The sequence below is a fragment of the Panthera uncia genome (genome assembly GCF_023721935.1).
Source record: "Panthera uncia isolate 11264 chromosome C1 unlocalized genomic scaffold, Puncia_PCG_1.0 HiC_scaffold_3, whole genome shotgun sequence".
NCBI lineage: Eukaryota > Metazoa > Chordata > Mammalia > Carnivora > Felidae > Panthera > Panthera uncia.
Genome location: NW_026057584.1, coordinates 46,361,504 through 46,381,136, shown reverse-complemented (window position 1 = coordinate 46,381,136; position 19,633 = coordinate 46,361,504). Strand labels below are relative to the sequence as shown.

The 19,633-nt window shown below is 34.7% G+C and overlaps 1 protein-coding gene across 6 annotated transcripts in view; it reads right to left on the bottom strand.

Moving 5' to 3' along the window:
• The window catches only part of TFPI (tissue factor pathway inhibitor), a 106,807-nt gene that overhangs the window by 32,036 nt on the left and 55,138 nt on the right, over positions 1-19,633 (bottom strand). For 4 of the 6 annotated variants that reach the window (XM_049615364.1, XM_049615359.1, XM_049615360.1 and 1 more), the window contains 2 exons: positions 8,603-8,725; positions 1,458-1,655 (listed from right to left, as the gene is read on the bottom strand). In XM_049615364.1, coding sequence (XP_049471321.1) covers positions 1,458-1,655; positions 8,603-8,711 — 307 coding nt within the window. In that variant the 5' untranslated portion in view covers positions 8,712-8,725. Of the gene's footprint in view, positions 1-1,457; positions 1,656-8,602; positions 8,726-17,803; positions 17,866-19,633 lie in introns of all 6 variants that reach the window. The other 2 variants (XM_049615362.1, XM_049615363.1) reach the window with 1 other exon arrangement.

Below are 19,633 nucleotides of genomic sequence, written 5' to 3'. Positions count from 1 at the left end.
TAACATTTCCAGCACATCTATGGAGAAGAAGGAAATAAGTGCTCTGAGGTCAAGGAAATACATTCGCATCAATCCTTTTCTGTCAGCTATGGAACATACAACAAAGCACCCCACAGAGTCACAGAGGAGAGAAGTTCTCTCTTTTCACCACACTGACATTTTCCCACAGGCAAGAGCATCATGATGCCAAGGCTGTTTTGTGAAAGCTATTCTGGAAAACATTATCAAAGTGAAAATGCACAGCTGCCTGTTTTGCGAAAAAGCGAAAAAGCAAGGCACCTAGCGTTACTAACTAAAGATATCGTCTCTATAGCACTACAGTTTCACTCAACGAACTAAGAACACACTGTGGGGAAATTTGGGGCTACAAACTGGGGAAATAAACATAATTCAGCTTCTTCTATCCTTCAAATAGCCCACAATTCAGAAGAATAAAACAGAGACAAAAGCATTCAAAATGTGACCAGAAGTGATTTGGGATCTATCACAATGAGATGAGATGAAACCACATTATAGTTTGTAAAATTCAGGAAACAATGTTGTTTTAATAGGATTAAAGCAAAATAAAAGTGTTCAATAAACCTTAACAATATAATATATACTTTTAAGCATTATTACTTAGTAAAAATATGAAAAGTTGAGCTCAGTAAAATCTACAGGGGTCAGTAAGTATAGTATTTTCTACAATATTCCAAGGTCCCAGAGAAAATGACTTAATTTTCATATATATATATTTCTTCTTTTTTTAATTATTACTATTATTATTATTATTATTGAGAGAGAGAGAGAGTAGGAGAGGAGCAGAGAGAGAGAGAGAGAGAGAGAGAGAGAGAAAATCCCAAGCAGGCTCCTCACTGCCAGTGCAGAGCCCAGTTCAGTGCTTGAACTTACAAACTATGAGATCATGACCTGAGCCAAAATCAAGAGTCAGATGTTTAACTGACTGAGCCACCCAGATGTCCCTATTTCTGCTTTCTGATGCAGTTTAGAATTTTCTCATTAGTAGCCACTGAGAGCCTCAAAGTGGATTCTCAGATTCATTATTTTGACAGGAATAGCTATAAGATCACTGTACTGATAAGGAAAGACTAAGTCAGTGTGACTAACAGTTTCTTTCCTGCCAACTCACAGCTGCCCAGGAAGACTGAATTATACTCACTTCATTGCAGATATAAAATCAGTGAACTTAAAGGTTTTTCTTCTTTATTATGGAGAAATAAATATAGGATAATAAGTGGGGCTTAATATAACTTATGATAACTGATATAAACAATGAAAAACGATATTTGCACAGGAATGCCAAAAATGTGAACAAAATGTTCCTTGGAATGTTAAAATAGTTTAACTTTTTTTTCTAAAATTATCAGATCTATGATTAGATCTAATAACCCTGAACTTTTTGAAAAAGTTAAAGGAACCTAATGGCTCTTGGGTAATAATTGTCCCCAGAAACCTACCTCCTATACATTTTTCTTCGCACTCTTCCAGGCTTTCAAAGCGATTCTGATTTCCTTCACATCCCCCATATATAAATTCTTCACACTGTTGAGTGTGAATATTGAAAAAAAATTTCGTAAGGATTGCTCTGCATGGGCCATTATCTGCTTTCAAAGCACAAAATGAATGTGCAAGTTTCAGTGGTGGTAACCCATCATCTACAAGGTAAAAATAAAAGATATATAAGCTTTCATCAACAGTGCAATAATGTTCTTTATTTTCATTTCCTTTTCAGAATGTCCTAATTTTTCTGAAAAAGTACAACAGAAATAGCACAGGCTGAAGAAACCATGACAAGTTATTCAAGATTATCAAACAGGTACACAAAGTTTATAAACACACCAATGAAACAGGTTTATCAACTATTAAAGTTTAATAGTTGATTACTGATTATTAAAGGAAAATGTAGAATAGTTTTCTAGACTCTTGTTATGGATTTGTTTAAAAATATACCAGTTGATCAATGTGGAACTGAGTAGCAATTGTAAGGTAACAAGTGTGTTGACATTAGAAATTAAATAGAGACATCTTTTTAAATTCAACAGTTTTTAAGGGCAGACTTTAATATCAACTCTTTGCTCTCTAATCCACAGTTGTGCCATTTTTTACACATAACTTGTTACAAACAATAGTATATCTAGATTCATATATATGTGTACTATATCATACCATGTTAAACCATTTCCCTAATTATGAAAGTATAGGTGTTTGATATTACAAGTACATATATATCATGGTCCATTCTTTTACTTACCATGGTTGGTAACGGTATTTTAGCAATGTTGAAAAAGTTATACAACACTATCTATGTTTTAAAATAGAATGAGGCAATTATTTTGATCTTGAGTTAGAATTTTTTTCCCTCAGTATTCCGTCACTTATTTTAGTCACAGGAGAATTTCATATCTTGTGAAGGGAGTTGTACATACAGAAAACTCAATTTTTTTAATTTTAATTTTTTTTAATTTAATTTTTTTATTTTTTAAAATTTACATCCAAATTAGTTAGCATATGGTGAAACAATGATTTCAGGAGTAGAATTTTTTAATTTTATTAAGTCCAACAATAGAAGCCTAATTTTAAAGAAGTTGCATTTGCTTATAGATTTATCAGTATGATAGACATGGACAATTGTTGCTGGTACCACCAAAATAATAAAGACCAAATAATGCCATTTCATACTTCTGAGGATTGTCTATAATATATTTTCTAAGACTTTAAGTATTCACTCTGGTCACTTCTGAGGGATATTGAAACCTCAAAATGACCTAAACCAATTTGCCCTTCAGAGGGCAGCAGTATTCTGCTAAGTGAAAACTGATGAAGTCTAGGTATCTAGACTTTAATACACTATAAAATAATTTACATTGAAAAATATGAATGAATGTCATCATTGTAAAAATATATGCAACATTTTAAAAGCATTAAATAAAAAAAGTTTGTGGATATAAATCATCGAGAAGGAAATCAGTGTTGAATTCCTGTAATTTCAAAATTTCTTGAAATTTCAAAAAATTTCTTGAATTTTTTGAAAGAGAAGATAGGCATATCATCAAAGCTAGAATAGGTAAGTTTATCTAATGTCTTCTACCCTTCAGGTTTTGTTATTTTAATTATCTATATCGAATTAATGTCTAGCTTTAGCTATATTTCAGTAATGTTAAAATTCTCTGTGATAAAATAATTGGAATATTATTTTTCATTTTCTATATGGGTCATAAAATTATAAGTATGCCCTGAAATCTTAGAAGGATTAAAAATATAGCTTTCTATGCATAAGTTATTAATATGCTGTTTCATTCACTCCATGGTAATTATTTATGAACATGTAAATTTTATCTCAACCCCTTAATGCAACTTTTATTTTTATTTATTTATTTATTTTTGGCTTATATATTTTTTTCAATATATGAAATTTATTGTCAAATTGGTTTCCATACAACACCCAGTGCTCATCCCAAAAGGTGCCCTCCTCAATACCCATCACCCACCCTGCCCTCCCTCCCACCCCCCATCAACCCTCAGTTTGTTCTCAGTTTTTAACAGTCTCTTATGCTTTGGCTCTCTCCCACTCTAACCTCTTTTTTTTTTTTTTCCTTCCCCTCCCCCATGGGTTTCTGTTAAGTTTCTCAGGATCCACATAAGAGTGAAACCATATGGTATCTGTCTTTCTCTGTATGGCTTATTTCACTTAGCATCACACTCTCCAGTTCCATCCACGTTGCTACAAAGGGCCATATTTCATTCTTTCTCATTGCAACGTAGTACCCCATTGTGTATATAAACCACAATTTCTTTATCCATTCATCAGTTTAATGCAACTTTTAACCATAAAAAAAATCTCAGTTTAATTTATAAAATACCATATCACCATTTTTATTTCTTTGATAATATAATTGACATTTTTTTCAATTGAAATAAATGGAGCTGACAAATTATGGAACAGTTAAGTTTTCAAATTCCAAATGTGATAAGGTAGAAAAACATAGAACAGAGATTTATTATGACATATAGATCTTCATCTACAAAAGACATATATACTTTCACACCAAACACAATTTTCATGAACTGGCTGATTACAAGTTATAATACTGGTCAAACCTTTAACTAATTTGAATTTTATGCACCTGTGCACTTGTCTGTTTTCAGCTTCCTGTGGGGTATGTGCAGTTGAAAAATATAATTTGGGTGTTTATACGATATTTTTAAGTAATTTTTACACCAATTATATAATGTCCCAAAAGCCAGTCAATCTCTATAATATATATGTAAATAGTTTACCAAATGAGTAAATAACTGTTGATTGACATATATAAATTTAAATCTCATTTCCTTTTCTTTTTAATGATGTACCTAATATTTTATGCCGATGAACTTTTTGAATATGATTGGCTTTAAAATGTGTCTAAAAAAATAAAAAAATTAAGAAATAAATAAAATGTCTCTCAAGGCATATTAAAAGTTTCTGGCATCTAATAATGTGTACTTCAGAATTATAAATTTTGCTTAAATGTTCTTAGACTTCCCCAAAATTTTATTTTCTTAAATTATACACACAGGTGCTTTTTTCTATAGTTCATTATAAATGTTATATATATAAGAGCACTTATATATAATACATATACATTATATATAACAGCATTTTAGAGTTGGTAAAAGTATTTTCCATAGATAAATATGTAAACATAAAGAAAAAATGATTTGTGAAAAAATATCTTTCCCATTCATCACTGAAATTACAGTTGTCAGTTTGAGTTCAATAATAACTGAAAGCCTTTTCTGAGCGGTAGTATATTTGTGAATAATTGTAAATGCTGCTTATATTCCCTTTCTTTACTTAAAGATTTAGAATACTGTGACTGACATTCTGAACTGTTAAAAGTTGTGAGAAGCTAGAAACTTTGCCTCAAAGACTCTAAGCAGTGCACTTGATTCAGAGCAGACCCACGATAAGTATCATTGCATTAGCACAATGTATTTGTGGATGCATTTTTATGTGACCGATAAAAATTTGACCTGTCAGTTCTATAAATGTCTGATCTTAGAATAGGTCTCAGGATCTCAGGAGTTACATAAATAATTTTGAGAATTAGCTAGGAATAATAAATAATATTCGGATATTTTGAAGCTTATGGCTTATATCCCATTTTTTCAGAAATTCCTATAGCGCTCCTCATATAATATTATGGTTCCTTATTCCCACGCTGATGCTACCTCAGATCTTCAGAAATCTTCACATCTTCATTGATGACTCCTCTGATTTTGACTTTTGATGTATTTGATTGTCCTATTCATCATGCCAAAACTTTTACTTTACATTTTGTCTATTAAACAAATATCGCTCCCTCAACTTGCTATTTAGTAATTATGCCACCAGGTGGCAGGCCATCACCACAAAAACGAAAGCTAGTACCATATTTGTGCCTGTAGTAGTAGTAACAGCTGTTGTTTATGAATTGTGCTCCAGACATTTTGTAATTGTATTATTTAATAATCACAACAACCTTCTGAATTAGGTATTTTTAAATACCATTTTAAAAATTATAAAATAGCACTATCGAAATTAATTGCTCAGTTCACACCATAAGTGCTGGCTTTAGAATTGACCCCCACATAGTTTTACACCAAATATCACACACATTCTTAACATTGAGTGATACTGTCACAGATCTGCATGACTGAGATTCCTAGATTGGCATTTAGGTCAAGGACATAGATTTAATCCTAGGATTTCCACTCAATACATTTTTTTTCTCAAATTTACTTTATAAAAACTAAAAATGTTTCAATAATGAAAGCAGGTGGTTTTACAAAACTTCCGAAAGGAAACACTAAGAATTAATTGTAAACTATATTTTATTAAGTTATTACCTAGTTCTTTATCGTTACTGTTCACATTTTAATGTATTTTTTAGATGAATCATGTATTAGAATATTGTGTTGTCCCATCAGCTTACGACCCACACTTTGCACATTGCTGACGTGGGGGAGTGATGAGGTGCACTCCCTTGAATGTGGTGCCATGCACTCCATCCAAAAGGGATGCAAGTCTGTCTTGGTTTTTATTTCTTACTTTGGATAAATCCTTTTGAAAGTTAACAATCGTGTGTTGATCATGTGTCAGACACTGCGCGGTCAGGGCGGATGTGATAGTACAAATATCAGGTGGCAGCAGACACCCTGCCCCCCCACCCCCCCAAACACACACTCTCATGTAGCATGCAGACACTGAAGACTTACTTACATAAATATTCAGGACATTCAAGGTGCTGTGTTTGTGTGTACTAAGATGCCTAAGCTTGTCTGAAGGATCAGGGAGAGCTTTCCTGAGACTTGAAACTGAGACTTGAGGAAAGTGTTAGTGACAAGGATCTGCCTAACACCATGTAACTAGAAAACACATACAGAGCAGTATAACAGGAATTTAATCTGATGCAGCCAGACAGAATTATGGTTTATATTATGTCATTTTTGTCATTGATTTCTTGTATTTTATGTCTCATAGTCTGAGGATTACAATCTCACTCTCCCTTCCCCCTGCCCTGGGATGTTGGATAGAAGGCTCATGATAATATTTGGGGATATGTCACATCCCTTTTAGAGTCCTCATTCTCCTGGAACTTGTTTGGGAGTCTAGAGTTTTAATGGAATTTACTATTTAAGAATGCAGCCATATGCTCTGACTTCTCCCTGCCACAAAATGTGCCAGGTGCTTCTACGCAGTTCATATAACAACCATATGAACATAATTATTTACATCTTTATATACAAAGATACTGGGAGTCAGAGAGTTTACATAACTCACCTAATTTTGCAAAGCCACTGAGTGACAAACCACACATGCAAACTTAGGTCTGTCTGATTCTAAATCTTATAAAGGACACCTGCTTTTCTTTAAATTCTCCCTGCTAATCTTCTCTCTCCCACTCTAAAGGAATTTTTAAAAAAATCTTGTCACTATCGTTTTTTTATTATCAAAAGGTTTATTGTTTTTCATCCTCCCCGCTAGTTAGACTGATTAAGAAAAGGTCTACTATTCCCTTGTGAGAGAAGCAATAAAACCTTATGTTTTCTTATAAGATGATAATACTCTATTCAATCAAATGGTATACTTCTATAAAAAGATGTCATGACTTTGGCACAGTGTGATAAATGGTATCTTCAAAATTGAATGGATTCTGATATGGAATCATGTTATTGAAAGATTAATTAAAAACAAAACCCCAAACCCCAAAACTGGTTAAGACTGTGCAGCTAGTCAGTTTAGTGACCTTCAAGTCTAACTTTGAGATAAAGATGTTTTCTTAGCCAGCTTGTTTTTTTCTGAATTTATCCAGAGATTTTAAACTCTGGCTTAATTATTGATGGGTTAATTCTGGCTTGTTGGCCGACTGTGGCAACAGCAACATTTTCAGGAAGCTTCTGGTGACCTGGCGTGCATTTTCTCAGGCTAACTGAGGAGATTAGATTAGGTGAATATTGGGGATCCTCTCTCCTCCCACCTCCCAAGATGGGTTGCCCGCTGTTTCCCTGTTGGGATTTTATTCTCTACATTCCTTCTCTGCTCAACTTCAGAATATAGGAAGCTATCTCTTTTGATAAATGGGGCAAATGAAGAATTAGAGCTTATTTCATAATGCCTAAATTCTCATTTTATAAAAGCAGATTATAGTGTTTATTAAATAGTTTCATTTTTAGGAAATTTTTATAACAATTTTTTTTTTCACTGACAATAGAACAGTCTCTCCGTGAAACAGATTCTTGAGAACTTGGTCTGACTCATCACTGCTTCCCTAGGACCTACCAATCTCAGGCACATAATATATATTTATTTAGTCTTTATCAAAGGGAAATATATTGAATTAAATCACTTTAAAGAGTGGTTAGATATATGAAATAAAAATGTATTCATGGAAGTCTTTTGTACATCATAAACATTACATATGAATAGAAGCTATCACTTTGTTCATATTCTCTCACTATTACCAATGACTTGAGATTTCTATCAATGTTTTACTAATTTGCCACAAAAATATTACTTTTAAGAAAGAAATCTGTAATAACAGTCATGGTACAGTCTTCTTTTTGTTCTATTGCTGATTATTTTGTTTTTAGATACAGAGCTTCCTGAGATGAGAACTAACTTGCACTAAGCCAGATCTCCCAGTGTCCTGTGTGGCTAGGTTCTCACACTGGACTCATCTGGGAAGTTCTTATTTTGAGACTAAGGCAAGAAAAGGAGAGAATGTCTGTAGTTTCCTTTTTCTTTTCACACTTATCCCAGCCAAAGGGTGGCATCACGGTTCACAGAGGGCTGTTTCTACAGCACTTTGCTACCTGCACTTGTCCAGAGATCCTTCAGTGTTAAGATGTTATAGCCTGAAAAAAAGAGCCTTCCTTGCTAAAGTGACTTTTTTTGGTGTAAGTTTCATTTTTTTGTTGTTTGGATTTTTTTTTACATTTCACATATAAGACATTTCCCAAGAAAAATGTCACTTCTGCAAAAGCTAATTTTTCTACACAATGGAGAAAAATACATTAAATTATTGAATTAAAATTGAGAGCTTTAACTAGCTGAAAAAGACGAATGCTTCTAACATTTTACCTGTGACATCTGTATATTCCTCAGCATCCTCGGCGACAGCACTAAGAGGGGCAGAAGCACAGTTAAGCAGCAGATACACAGAAGTCCAAAAAATCTGTTCTTTCTTCATTGTAGAAATTATCTCTGAAATACAGAACCCAGATATATTTAATTAAGAGTAATGTCAAATTGTCTACAGACTGGTAGGAATCTTATGCATGCCTCCACATGTAAATTTCTATGACATTTAATGTGAATTCTCACACACTTCTGTCCACAAATTCCATGAGTCATATTTAAAACGTGTATGTGGCATTTACTACTGTAGACAGACATTCAGGACATATGTCTAACATTCAAGTACGTAGCTCATGTTTCAGCCTTGAAAATGCAAATTTAAAATGGCAGTATTTGAGAGACATGGGTAAATCCTCATCAACATGGCTAAGTATGTATTAAGATCCATTTTCATATGCGATTTTATCTGCATCAGTTCTAATGCAAGAATATTTGCTACCCTTCTTTCTCAGCCAGAATTAATTACATTTTAATATTTTGTACATTCTTCTGTTATTTCACTAATGCAGGCAACGTTAAATTCCTGATTTCACTTTCCCTTTGTTTCAGTACTTCTTTTATTTATTTATTTAAAAAAATTTTAAAAAATATTATTTTTTAAACGGGGGAGGGTCAGAGAGAGGGGGAGACACAGAATCTGAAACAGGCTCCAGGCTCTGAGCTGTCAGCACAGAGCCCGACGTGGGGCTTGAACTCACAAACCGCGAGATCACGACCTGAGCCGAAGTCAGACTCTTAACCGACTGAGCCACCCAGCGCCCCCAGTACTTCTTTTAAAAAAAAGAAAGGCATTTTACAAATTTTTGTCTTTGTTTCCTTTAAAATAGATTTGTTTTTATAACCAATTTCCGAACCAGGTTTTCTATGAGAGAGCAAACAGAACTGCAGACAAAATACATGTCTAGCATTCTATTGAGTCCTTTACCTCAGTTCGTCCACCCTCGTTTTAGGCAGTTATTATCTGATTCAAAAGAGTTTAACAGAAAAGTGACTTTAAGTGATAAACCAACACATTTACACTCTGAGGGAAATAGATTTCAGCAGGAAAGTGAGACTTCCTCTTTCAAAATGATTTAGAGATCCACAGTAAAAACTAATGGAAAACCACACTGAAATTTTTTTAAAGGTTCTGTCTCCTTTGGATTCAAAGGTGGAAGGAAATGTGTTCATGCAGCACAGGAAGAGAAAAAGAAAGAACATAGGCACATGTTCAGCCACTGAGGATGTTATCAGCGTCAGGAAAGAAAACAAAATCTTATCAGTAAATAGTCACAAATGCAGGAATGGATATTCCATCTAAAACAATTTAGAGAATTCTGTGTTTACGCCTGTAACAAATCATAGCTGCAATACACGCCATTAAGGTGTTTGTAGCTTTGTAATAAGTAATAAATAGTCCCCCTTTGCTTTAAGCATCATAAAAATTACTAGTGAAATGTACAACCTGTTTTCTCACAACACTTTGTAAATGTTAACATACACTTGATTTTTAGTCAATAGCAGTGTTACGTACCTTCTATATCATATCATAAACTATTCGAATCCACAAATAGGTATGTATATATATATATGCATATAGATAATATAATTTTGAAGAGTCTATCAGCTCAATTTCGAGTCTTTCAAGGACTCTTCTATTTCTATTAGTTTCTTTGAGATATACAACCTTGTTATATCTTGATTGTAAAATATAGCATGTTTTCCTGTCCCATGGTTTAGGGAGCAGGCTGAGGTTGGGTGCTTGAAGAACTTGATGAGAATTTGGGCTTCAAACTCATCAAATTATTCTCTTTAAAATATTGGCCTAGAGTGTTGCCTAATTTTAGTGGTTTTAGACTTTCCTTAGTTGTAAGAAACACAAGGCAGCTCAGACAGTTTAGGTCAGAAGGCCATCAGCTTATTCATTCTAGAGAAGGTAGAATAATCTAGGATCAGAAAGGAAGGTTTGTGGTTGGATCTGAGAGTCGGGGAGCTGAATACCGCCAGGAGTCGCTCATTACTACTGCACTCCTTAGACAAGCTTTATTCCCCCTCAGTGCAGCCCAGTCTTCTCTACATAGTAGGATGCACCGCACTGATATTTTAAACCTTAAAACATTCTTCCATGAAAACAATGTGACTGCTTCTCTTTATGGACTAGTTTCAAATAGCTTAAGAATAGCACTGATGGTTTCAATTTGGAAGAATTGAAACTTTTGGACCAGTACATTTGAGGTGACAAGCTGTTGGGAGACTGGAATCGATTTGGGGAAGCTGAAATGGACTTGTTTCAGGTTTGGAAAATAGGAAAATGTAGTAACCTTGCAAATCTTAACATAAGTGTATGGGTCTTAGGGTGGACAAGTGTAGCTCCAAGAAGGAGCGGATTGTTGCTTCCAGAAGAAAGGAAGGGTGTCGGACAGCTAAAACTATAAGAATGCCCTGCAGCGAACTACAGCTAATTAATGACACACAGAGTTTGAAATCAGGTTAGCAGATTACCAGTCCATTCCTCTTTCTTCTCCACAATGTTGCCCCTGAAGAGTGGCCAAAAGCACTCAGCCTTCCAGAGCAAAAGACTGATTTGGGCACACCACTGAAAAAATACTATAATTTGTTATGACACTGGTAAAGCTGTAATTTGTGGAGATCACTTAGAGTGAACTGACTTAATTACATATCATTGTAATTGATTTCTTTTTAAAACTTCCAAAAGCATCACTAACTTACATTGCAAAACGGTAAACAAGACAGCAAACCCAAACTGAAGCTGTACATCGGTTAACTCACTATACCTTTCTGCATTCTACTTTCTTGAATATCTGGCCCCATTAAAAATATCTACTACCCAACCTGGTATCGTACAGAAAGATTGACTCAAAGGAGTTCAAAGACCTGAATGTGAAATATAAAACATTAAATCTTAAAAAAGAAACATAGGATAATATGTTCATGACAAGGTTGGCAAAGATTTCTGAATCAGGACATAGCACCAATTATAAAATAAAATACTCTTAATTACATTTCATTAAAATCAAGATTTTCTGCTCATCAAGATAAGCACCATTAAGACACTGAAAAGGAAGTTGTGAGAAAGTGTTTGAAACTCATGTATCTGAAGATTATACATTGAAAATGTATAAGGAATTAAAAATAAATAGTCCAATTAAAAATGGGTTAAAGATTGAATAGGCACTTCTCAAAAAGTTATATGCAAATGGAAAATAAGCATATTAAAAAATGCTCAACATAGTCATCAGAAAAATTAAAATTAGCACTATTGTGAGAGAGTACAACTAAAATTAATAAAAGCTGACAACATAAAGTGTTAATGAGCATTTGGACCTTCACTATTGTTGGTGGGATTATGCTATCATCTGAATTATTAGCGTTCCCCAAATTCTTATATAGAATCTTAACTCCCAAATGTGATGGTATTAGGAGGTAGGGCCTTTCAGAGGTGATTAGGTCTTAAGGGATAAGGTTCATGCTCTTATAAAAGAGACCCCACAAATACCCCTCATCCTTTTCACTATCTGAGGACACAGCAAGAAGGTGCCAGCTATGAACCAGAAGGAGGACCCTCAGTCTTACCAAGTCCCCTTTAATTTTTAATTATATAGCAAGAATATATTACATAAAGGTGTTATGTTAGTGACTAGTTGTGCATGATAATATGTTAGACACTAAGAGAGACTTAAAAATCTAGAGGAAGCCTTGAATTTACATGTAACCAACAGAGTTAAATAAATATACAATGTTAATAACAATGCCTAGATAAATTGTCAGCATATCTTTGTAGATGCCAGGTACATAGTAGTGGACAATAAATTCATGTTAAATTATTTAACTTGAATAAAAATAGTATTTATCTTTTGGGGGCCAAAATTTAAAACTCCTATACTTAGCTCTGCCAACAGCCTGTTAAGTAACCTTTGGAAATAAATTTATATTTTTAAACCTGATTTATAAAACACATGACTTTTGCTACATTGTCCTTAAATTCCATTTAAGTTCTAAAAATTTATGCATTTTAATGAACACATTTTACACACTTCACAGAATAATCTATAGTTAGTATAGTTTACGTTTTCTATTTTTTACTTTAGTGCTAATTTGCAGCATCAATTTTATCCTTTTAGGTCAAGATGTGTTCTCAGAATATGAGTTAGGCAACGTGTTATTAGTTGTTACATAAATATGTCAGAATTAAAAAACTTATAAAGGTTTCTCAACTGTAGGACTTTCATAGGATCCTTATTATGGTAATGTACAATTGTATTTTCTATGGGAGAATATAGTAAATGCATTTCCAAATTTATATGGGACTACTGTCCCATAAAATATTTTGGGGAAATACTTTGACAAATAATGTTACATTTAAGGAAAAGTCAGTAGATTTTCTGAACCAGAAAAATATTAAAAAGCACGATGTGATCTGTGCTTTAATAAAATCCAGCATATATGGAAACTTGTCAAAAGGGCAAAGTTTAAGGAATTAACAGCTAGAATGTTGCAGAAGATCAGATTGAAATTATGAACAGGGAGTTGTCAGTGGAACCACAAAGAAAAGGGCAGGTAGGAGAGACTTTTTAAGTATTGATAAAACTGAGTGAGTAAATGCAGGATATGAAGGGCAGATAATTCAAGCACATCCTGAGTAAACTGTTGTGTAATCATAGAAATAGGGAAATTAATGTAAGTATTGGTGTGCATATCAGGGATGAATTCAGACTGGACAGATTGTATGTGAAGGTTATGTCTTCTAAGTGGGCCTGTATAAAGGCAATTAAAAATATAAGACAGGAGCTGGGAAATGTTTCCCTATACCATCATCATCATCGTGAGGTAGGGTCATTTCACCAAGGGAAAGGGTGCCCAATAAGTCATTTCCAGCTCCCCTTCAATTTTATTTCCTGTCTTTCCTGTAATTGCTTGGCTTTATGGACACTACCTACTAATCCATTGGCCTCACTGAAACTGCTAATTCTTGAACAAACCATACAACTTCTAGGTTTAAGACTTTGAAACTACAATTTTTTTAAATTAATTAATTTATTTGAGAGAAGGATGGGAGAGGGGAAAGCAGAGAGAGAGAATCCCAAGCAGGCTCCATGCTCAGTGGGGAGCCCAAAGCAGGGCTCCATCCCATGACCCTGGGATCATGACCTGAGCTGAAATCAAGAGTCATGCAACCAACTTAGCCACCCAGAAACCCCCAAAGCCACTATTTCTTGTCATGGGAATACACTTTTCCGAGATACTGGATTAGCAAACTCCCTTCTTTTAGTTGGTACCCTTTCCAGATATCTTCTCCTCCAAGAGATTTTCTTAGAGCACCATATTTAAAAAGTAACCAGCACCAGTACCTCATCATTCTCTATCCCAATAACCTGGTTTTTCTTTTTTAAGCTTCTTTGTCTCTTCATTACTGAACTGTAGAAGTTCTGTACCTATTATGGACATAAATTCTTTGCCAAACATATACATTATAAATATTTTATCTTGGTTTATGGCTTAGCTCTTCATTTTCATATAAGTATCTTGAGCACCAATTTTTATTTTTAATACATTTGATTTTTAAAAATAATCCAATAGTTCAGTAACTATTAGTGTATCTATAGAGTTGTACAAACACTGCCCCCATCAGTTTTAGAATATTTTCATCAACCTATAAGGAAACTCCATACCCTTCAGCCATTACCTCCTCCCTTCCCAGTTTCCCCATTCCACATCTCTAGGTAACCATTAATCTAATTTCTGTCTCTATATATCACCTAACTCTAGATATTTCATATAAATGGAATAATACACTAAATGGCCTTTTGTGTCTGGCTTCTTTAATTTAGCGTAATGTTTTCAAGGTTCATCCGTGCTATAGCATATAGCAGGATTTCATTTCTTTATATTGCTGAAAATATTTGATTGTATAGACATACCATAATTTATCGATTTATCAGTCAATGAGCATTTGTGTTGTTTCCACTTTTGGGCTATTATGAATAACATTATGAACACTTGTGTACAAGTTTCTGTGCAGACATACGTTTTCATTTCTCTTGGGTATATAACTAGGGGTGGAATTGCTGGATCATACGGTAATTTTGTTTAATCTTTTAAGGAACTGCCAAATCAGCTGCACCATTTCACATTCCTACTAGTTATGTCTTGCTTTGTTTTTTGAATAACGCTTATCATCACTTATATATTTATTTGTATACATGTTTACTGCCTTGAACAGTAAAGCATTTTCCATTGTGAGCATAGACACTTTATGCAACTTTCACATTCTATGTTTGATACCCAAAAAATGACAAAGTAATACTTGATAAATAAGTGAATTAATTTGGGTATACTTTGTGAGCTAAAATTAGGGTACAGTATCCATCTCTGGATATATCCATGCAGTTTTATTTATTTCCACCACTCCCACACACAAAAAATAATAAATAGGGGTTAGCAGCAAATGTGATAGAGTGGTCATTCATCCATATTTCTTTTTCTAAATGTATTGTCTTTTTTAAATTGCATACTCCACTTTTCCGGAAGTATGAAATATTTCAGTTGAAAAATTTGTATAAAAGGAAATTTTTAAAGGAAAATATAACATGAATAGACTAGATTTCATGTTTATAAAATTTTACTTAAGTGGCAGGTATTTTCCAAATCAAAGGAGGAAAAAGAGCAATTGCTAACACCCAATCCAAAGAGATGGTAGTGTGTAGGAGGGATGCCTAAAAGTGAACTTAGAGGGGCATCTAGGTGGCTTAGTCAGTTAAGCGCCTGACTCTTGATTTCAGCTCATGTTATGATCTCACGATTCCTGAGGTCAAGCCTCATGTTGCACTGTCAATGTGGAACTTGCTTAGGACTCTTTCTCTCCCTCTGTCTCTGCCCCTCCCCCCGCTCTTTCTCTCTCTGTGAAAATAAACAAATAAACATTTTTAAAAAGTGTACTTAGAAAAGAGATAATTAGGTGAAAGAAATGTGTTATTTGTTGTTTCGCTATTATGATATTAATATTCTTGAGAGATTATGTGCAAGAAAGGGAAGTAGTCAGTATAAATCTAGGAAGTGAGGAGCCAAAAATGGAAAGGAAAAGGGAAGAACCTTGAGATTTTTATTTGTTGAGGATATAAGCTTATCTATGAACTTTCTATCAACTACAATCCTTTTAAAAAATATGGGGCACCTGGGCGGTTCAGTTGAGCATCAGACTCTTGATTTAGGCTCAGGTCATGATCCCAGGGTCATGGGATTGAGCCTTATTTTGGGCTCCACACTAAGCATGGAGCCTGCTTAAGATTCTCTCTCCTTCTGTCCTCACCCCCCCAAAAATAATCTTATTCTACATGAAATATTATACCCATCTTAAGAAAACTGAGGCTCAAAAAAGAAGTATGATTTTTCCAAATAGAATGAGACAGCTAATATTTGCATCCCTGTTTCTGTAACTCCAGAGTTCATGGTCATATCACCATGCCAAGCTGTCTTCCCAAGAATTGGGGAATTCTGTCTTCAGCAATGTCTATGAAGTACCCAGCTTCTGGCTGCCTACAAGGTTATTCTGCTTGGCAATTATATCACTGTGGTAGAGATGACTATATCCCTTATGGAAACCAAGAGCCATCAAATCAATCTAAGTAATGTCCCATGCTCTGATCCCAAGTAATATCTTTCCTTCCTCCCTTCCTTCTTTTCTCTTTCTCTTCTGTTTTTCCTGCTATCCATCCTTCCTTCCTTCCTTCCTTCCTTCCTTCCTTCCTTCCTTCCTCTCTCCCCATCTCCCTTCTGCCTTTTCTCTTTTTTAGGTTTGTTTAGTGGTTAACAGAAGGAGTCTGGAGTGAGACTGTGCTATGGGCTCCGTGTGTCCCCCTACAAATTCATATGGTATCTTAACCCCCCAGTAACTCAGACTGTGCTGTATTTTGAGATAAGGCCTTTAAAGACATAATTAAGGACCAATGAGATTGAGGTGGGCCCTAATCCAATATGACTGGTGTCCTTATATAAAGAGGAAACATTAGGATATGGATACACACAGAGGAAAGATGTACTACCTATAAGCCCAGAAGAGAGACCTCAAAAGAAACCACTCTTTGTTGACACCTTCATCTTGAACTTCTAGCTTTCAGAGCTGTGAGGAAATAAATTTCTATTGTTTAAGCTACCCAGTCTATGGGATATTGTTTTGGCAGCCCTGGTAAACTAGTACAGACTGTAAAACTTCACATACCAGTTTAGTCACTTACCAATTATGTGAATTTGATAATATATTTTTTTTTTAATTTTTTTTTCAACGTTTTTTATTTATTTTTGGGACAGAGAGAGACAGAGCATGAACGGGGGAGGGGCAGAGAGAGAGGGAGACACAGAATCGGAAACAGGCTCCAGGCTCCGAGCCATCAGCCCAGAGCCTGACGCGGGGCTCGAACTCACGGACCGCGAGATTGTGACCTGGCTGAAGTCGGACGCTTAACCGACTGCGCCACCCAGGCGCCCCATGAATTTGATAATATATTTATCCCCTCTTTGCTTCTGTGTACTCATCTATAAATTGGGTATTTTACTAGAACCTACTTCACTGGATGTGAGGATTAAATGTAAAGGAATTAGAATGGTGACTGCTTCAGTAAATTTTAGTTATTATAATTTGTATAAGTAATGTTTGACATCATGTTGGGTGCACTGTAAAAAAACCGAAGCTCAATATTCATGGAGCTTATTCTTCCTTGAGAATGTTATCTCAGATTCTATGAAGGTCTAGAAAATAATTGAAAGCATAGCACTAACTTGGAAAGAGATTAGGGAGAAGCTGAGAAACATTTTTGTACTGATTTGGTTAGTATGCAAGCCAAGAATTCCTGGGCTACAAATTAGAAGATGAGCAGTACAGATCTTAAGGTAAAGTGAATATTCTAAGGATCGCAGTCAAGTGGAGCTAGAAATATGTTGGCAATTTGGCTTTGGTGATTGGAAGAGAACTCAAAAGGAATGGCAATGGACATTGATGTGAATGAGAACTTACGGCAGGATTCAAAGAGCAAAAAGCTCACAGAGAATGGAAGACACTAAGAGTAGGCTGGAATTACAGCATTCGATTTCTAGTACATAATTTTGGGAAAGACATGAAACAATATGTAGACAGTTACAGATCTATTCTACCTTTAGTTCCGGGAATGTACTCTTTCTTGTTATCTTCTGTGATCTGTCATCTTGAAATTAATCTGGAAAAATTTCATATTGTGTAATTGTGTTGTGTATTATCAGCACGGTGCTTATATAATTTAAAGTTCCGAGCTCACATATTATTGAACTTCTTTTTTAAAGTTTTACTGTCAATTTGCAAGATCAATGCATACTTTGCTATGTCTAAAAGGGAGGAATTTCATTTTGGCTGCTTCTTTGTGGTGTATCAATGAAAGACAGGACAGACAAACCTGACAACCAGAAAAGAGGAAAAAATAGATTGAAGAATAACTCCAATTTTCTGCTCAGCAGTCGCTAACGTTGTTATCCTCTTGGTGTTTATTACTGCCATCTACTCAATTTGGCTGATCCCTTGGGGGCTACCTTTCTGCCCACTAAAATTTGGAGCCTTCTTTTATCTTTAATCCATGTGCCTCCTTGGCTCTTTCACATTTTGGGTGAGTTTGCTGCACACTAACACCAAGGATAATGAATGAAGAAATAGAGAATTAGAATAAAACTTATGGTGAGAGAAGGGGAAGATAAAAACCCTCCAGTGATTTTTAGTTTTCTATTTTCTCTGTGTGTTTTGAAGGTCATTTTTTATGAGTAGTATTTTCAATGGAAAATTCCCAGATATTCATAATGACCAGGGTCCAGAAATGTTTTTTTTTTTTTAACTATTTTTAATAGGCTTCCAACTCTTGTTCCTGGATGGAGAGTTTCTGAACTTGCATAATCTCAGTAAGAGAATTCAGAGCCAGACTTTTCTCAGGCAAAAAATATTTTTTTAATAAATACATTGTGGGAATGCAAATGTTTGGGTGGCTTCTCAAGAAAGGTCTAAGGCTGTGTGACTGCACATTTGCCACATAATAAATTCTAACAAGTCTGTACAGAGCCTTCTTTATCTCTTTATTAACTCCCCCCCACCCCAACCCCAGGTCCACATTCTTGGAACACTGAGTCATCATTATAAGCATTATTTTGGCATCAGGATTATTTATCTATGAAATAAGGTTAAAATTAGATAAAATGTGATGAGATTCATGGCTATAGGGAATATACACCACATTTGTTTTAAGAAATATTAGAAGTGCACGGTGCCTGGGTGGCTCAGTCGGTTAAGTGTCTGACTTCGGCTTGGGTCATGATCTCACGGTTCGTGGGTTCGAGCCCCATGTCAGGGCTATTTGCGCTGACAGCTCAGAGCCTGGAGCCTGCTTCAGATTCTTTGTCTCCCTCTGTGTCTCTGCCCCTCCCCCATTTGCGGTCTGTCTTTCAAAAATAAATAAATGTTTAAAAAGTTAAAAAAAAAGAAATATTAGAAGTGCAAAGATACAGCATTTATAAAACATCATTTTAAAATAAAGTCTTATCATTTTTTGAAGTGGTTTCTTATCTATTAGGTCACTGTATCTGGACAATAATGCTATACAGCCAATGGCACAGGTATGCTGAATTTATGTTAGAGATACATGAGTTATTTTCCAACATCACATGGCTAGTAAGTGACAGAAGCAAGACTAGATCCTCAACTTTCCCAAAGGTTCCTTAAAGTAAACAAGACTTATGGGATAGAGACTAAATACAATTCAGGAAAATATTATCCAATATGTCAATTACTTATATCTGTCTGTATTTATTTGCCTTTGAAATATTACCTTTATTGTGAATTGAAGACTATGAGCAGACAATATCACCAAAGGAACTACAGTATAAAAACCAGTTTCTCTGGTTGCTAATCCTACAAGTATAATTGATTAACCAATGTAAGAAAATAGCTTAAAAGCAGGCATCTAGGGA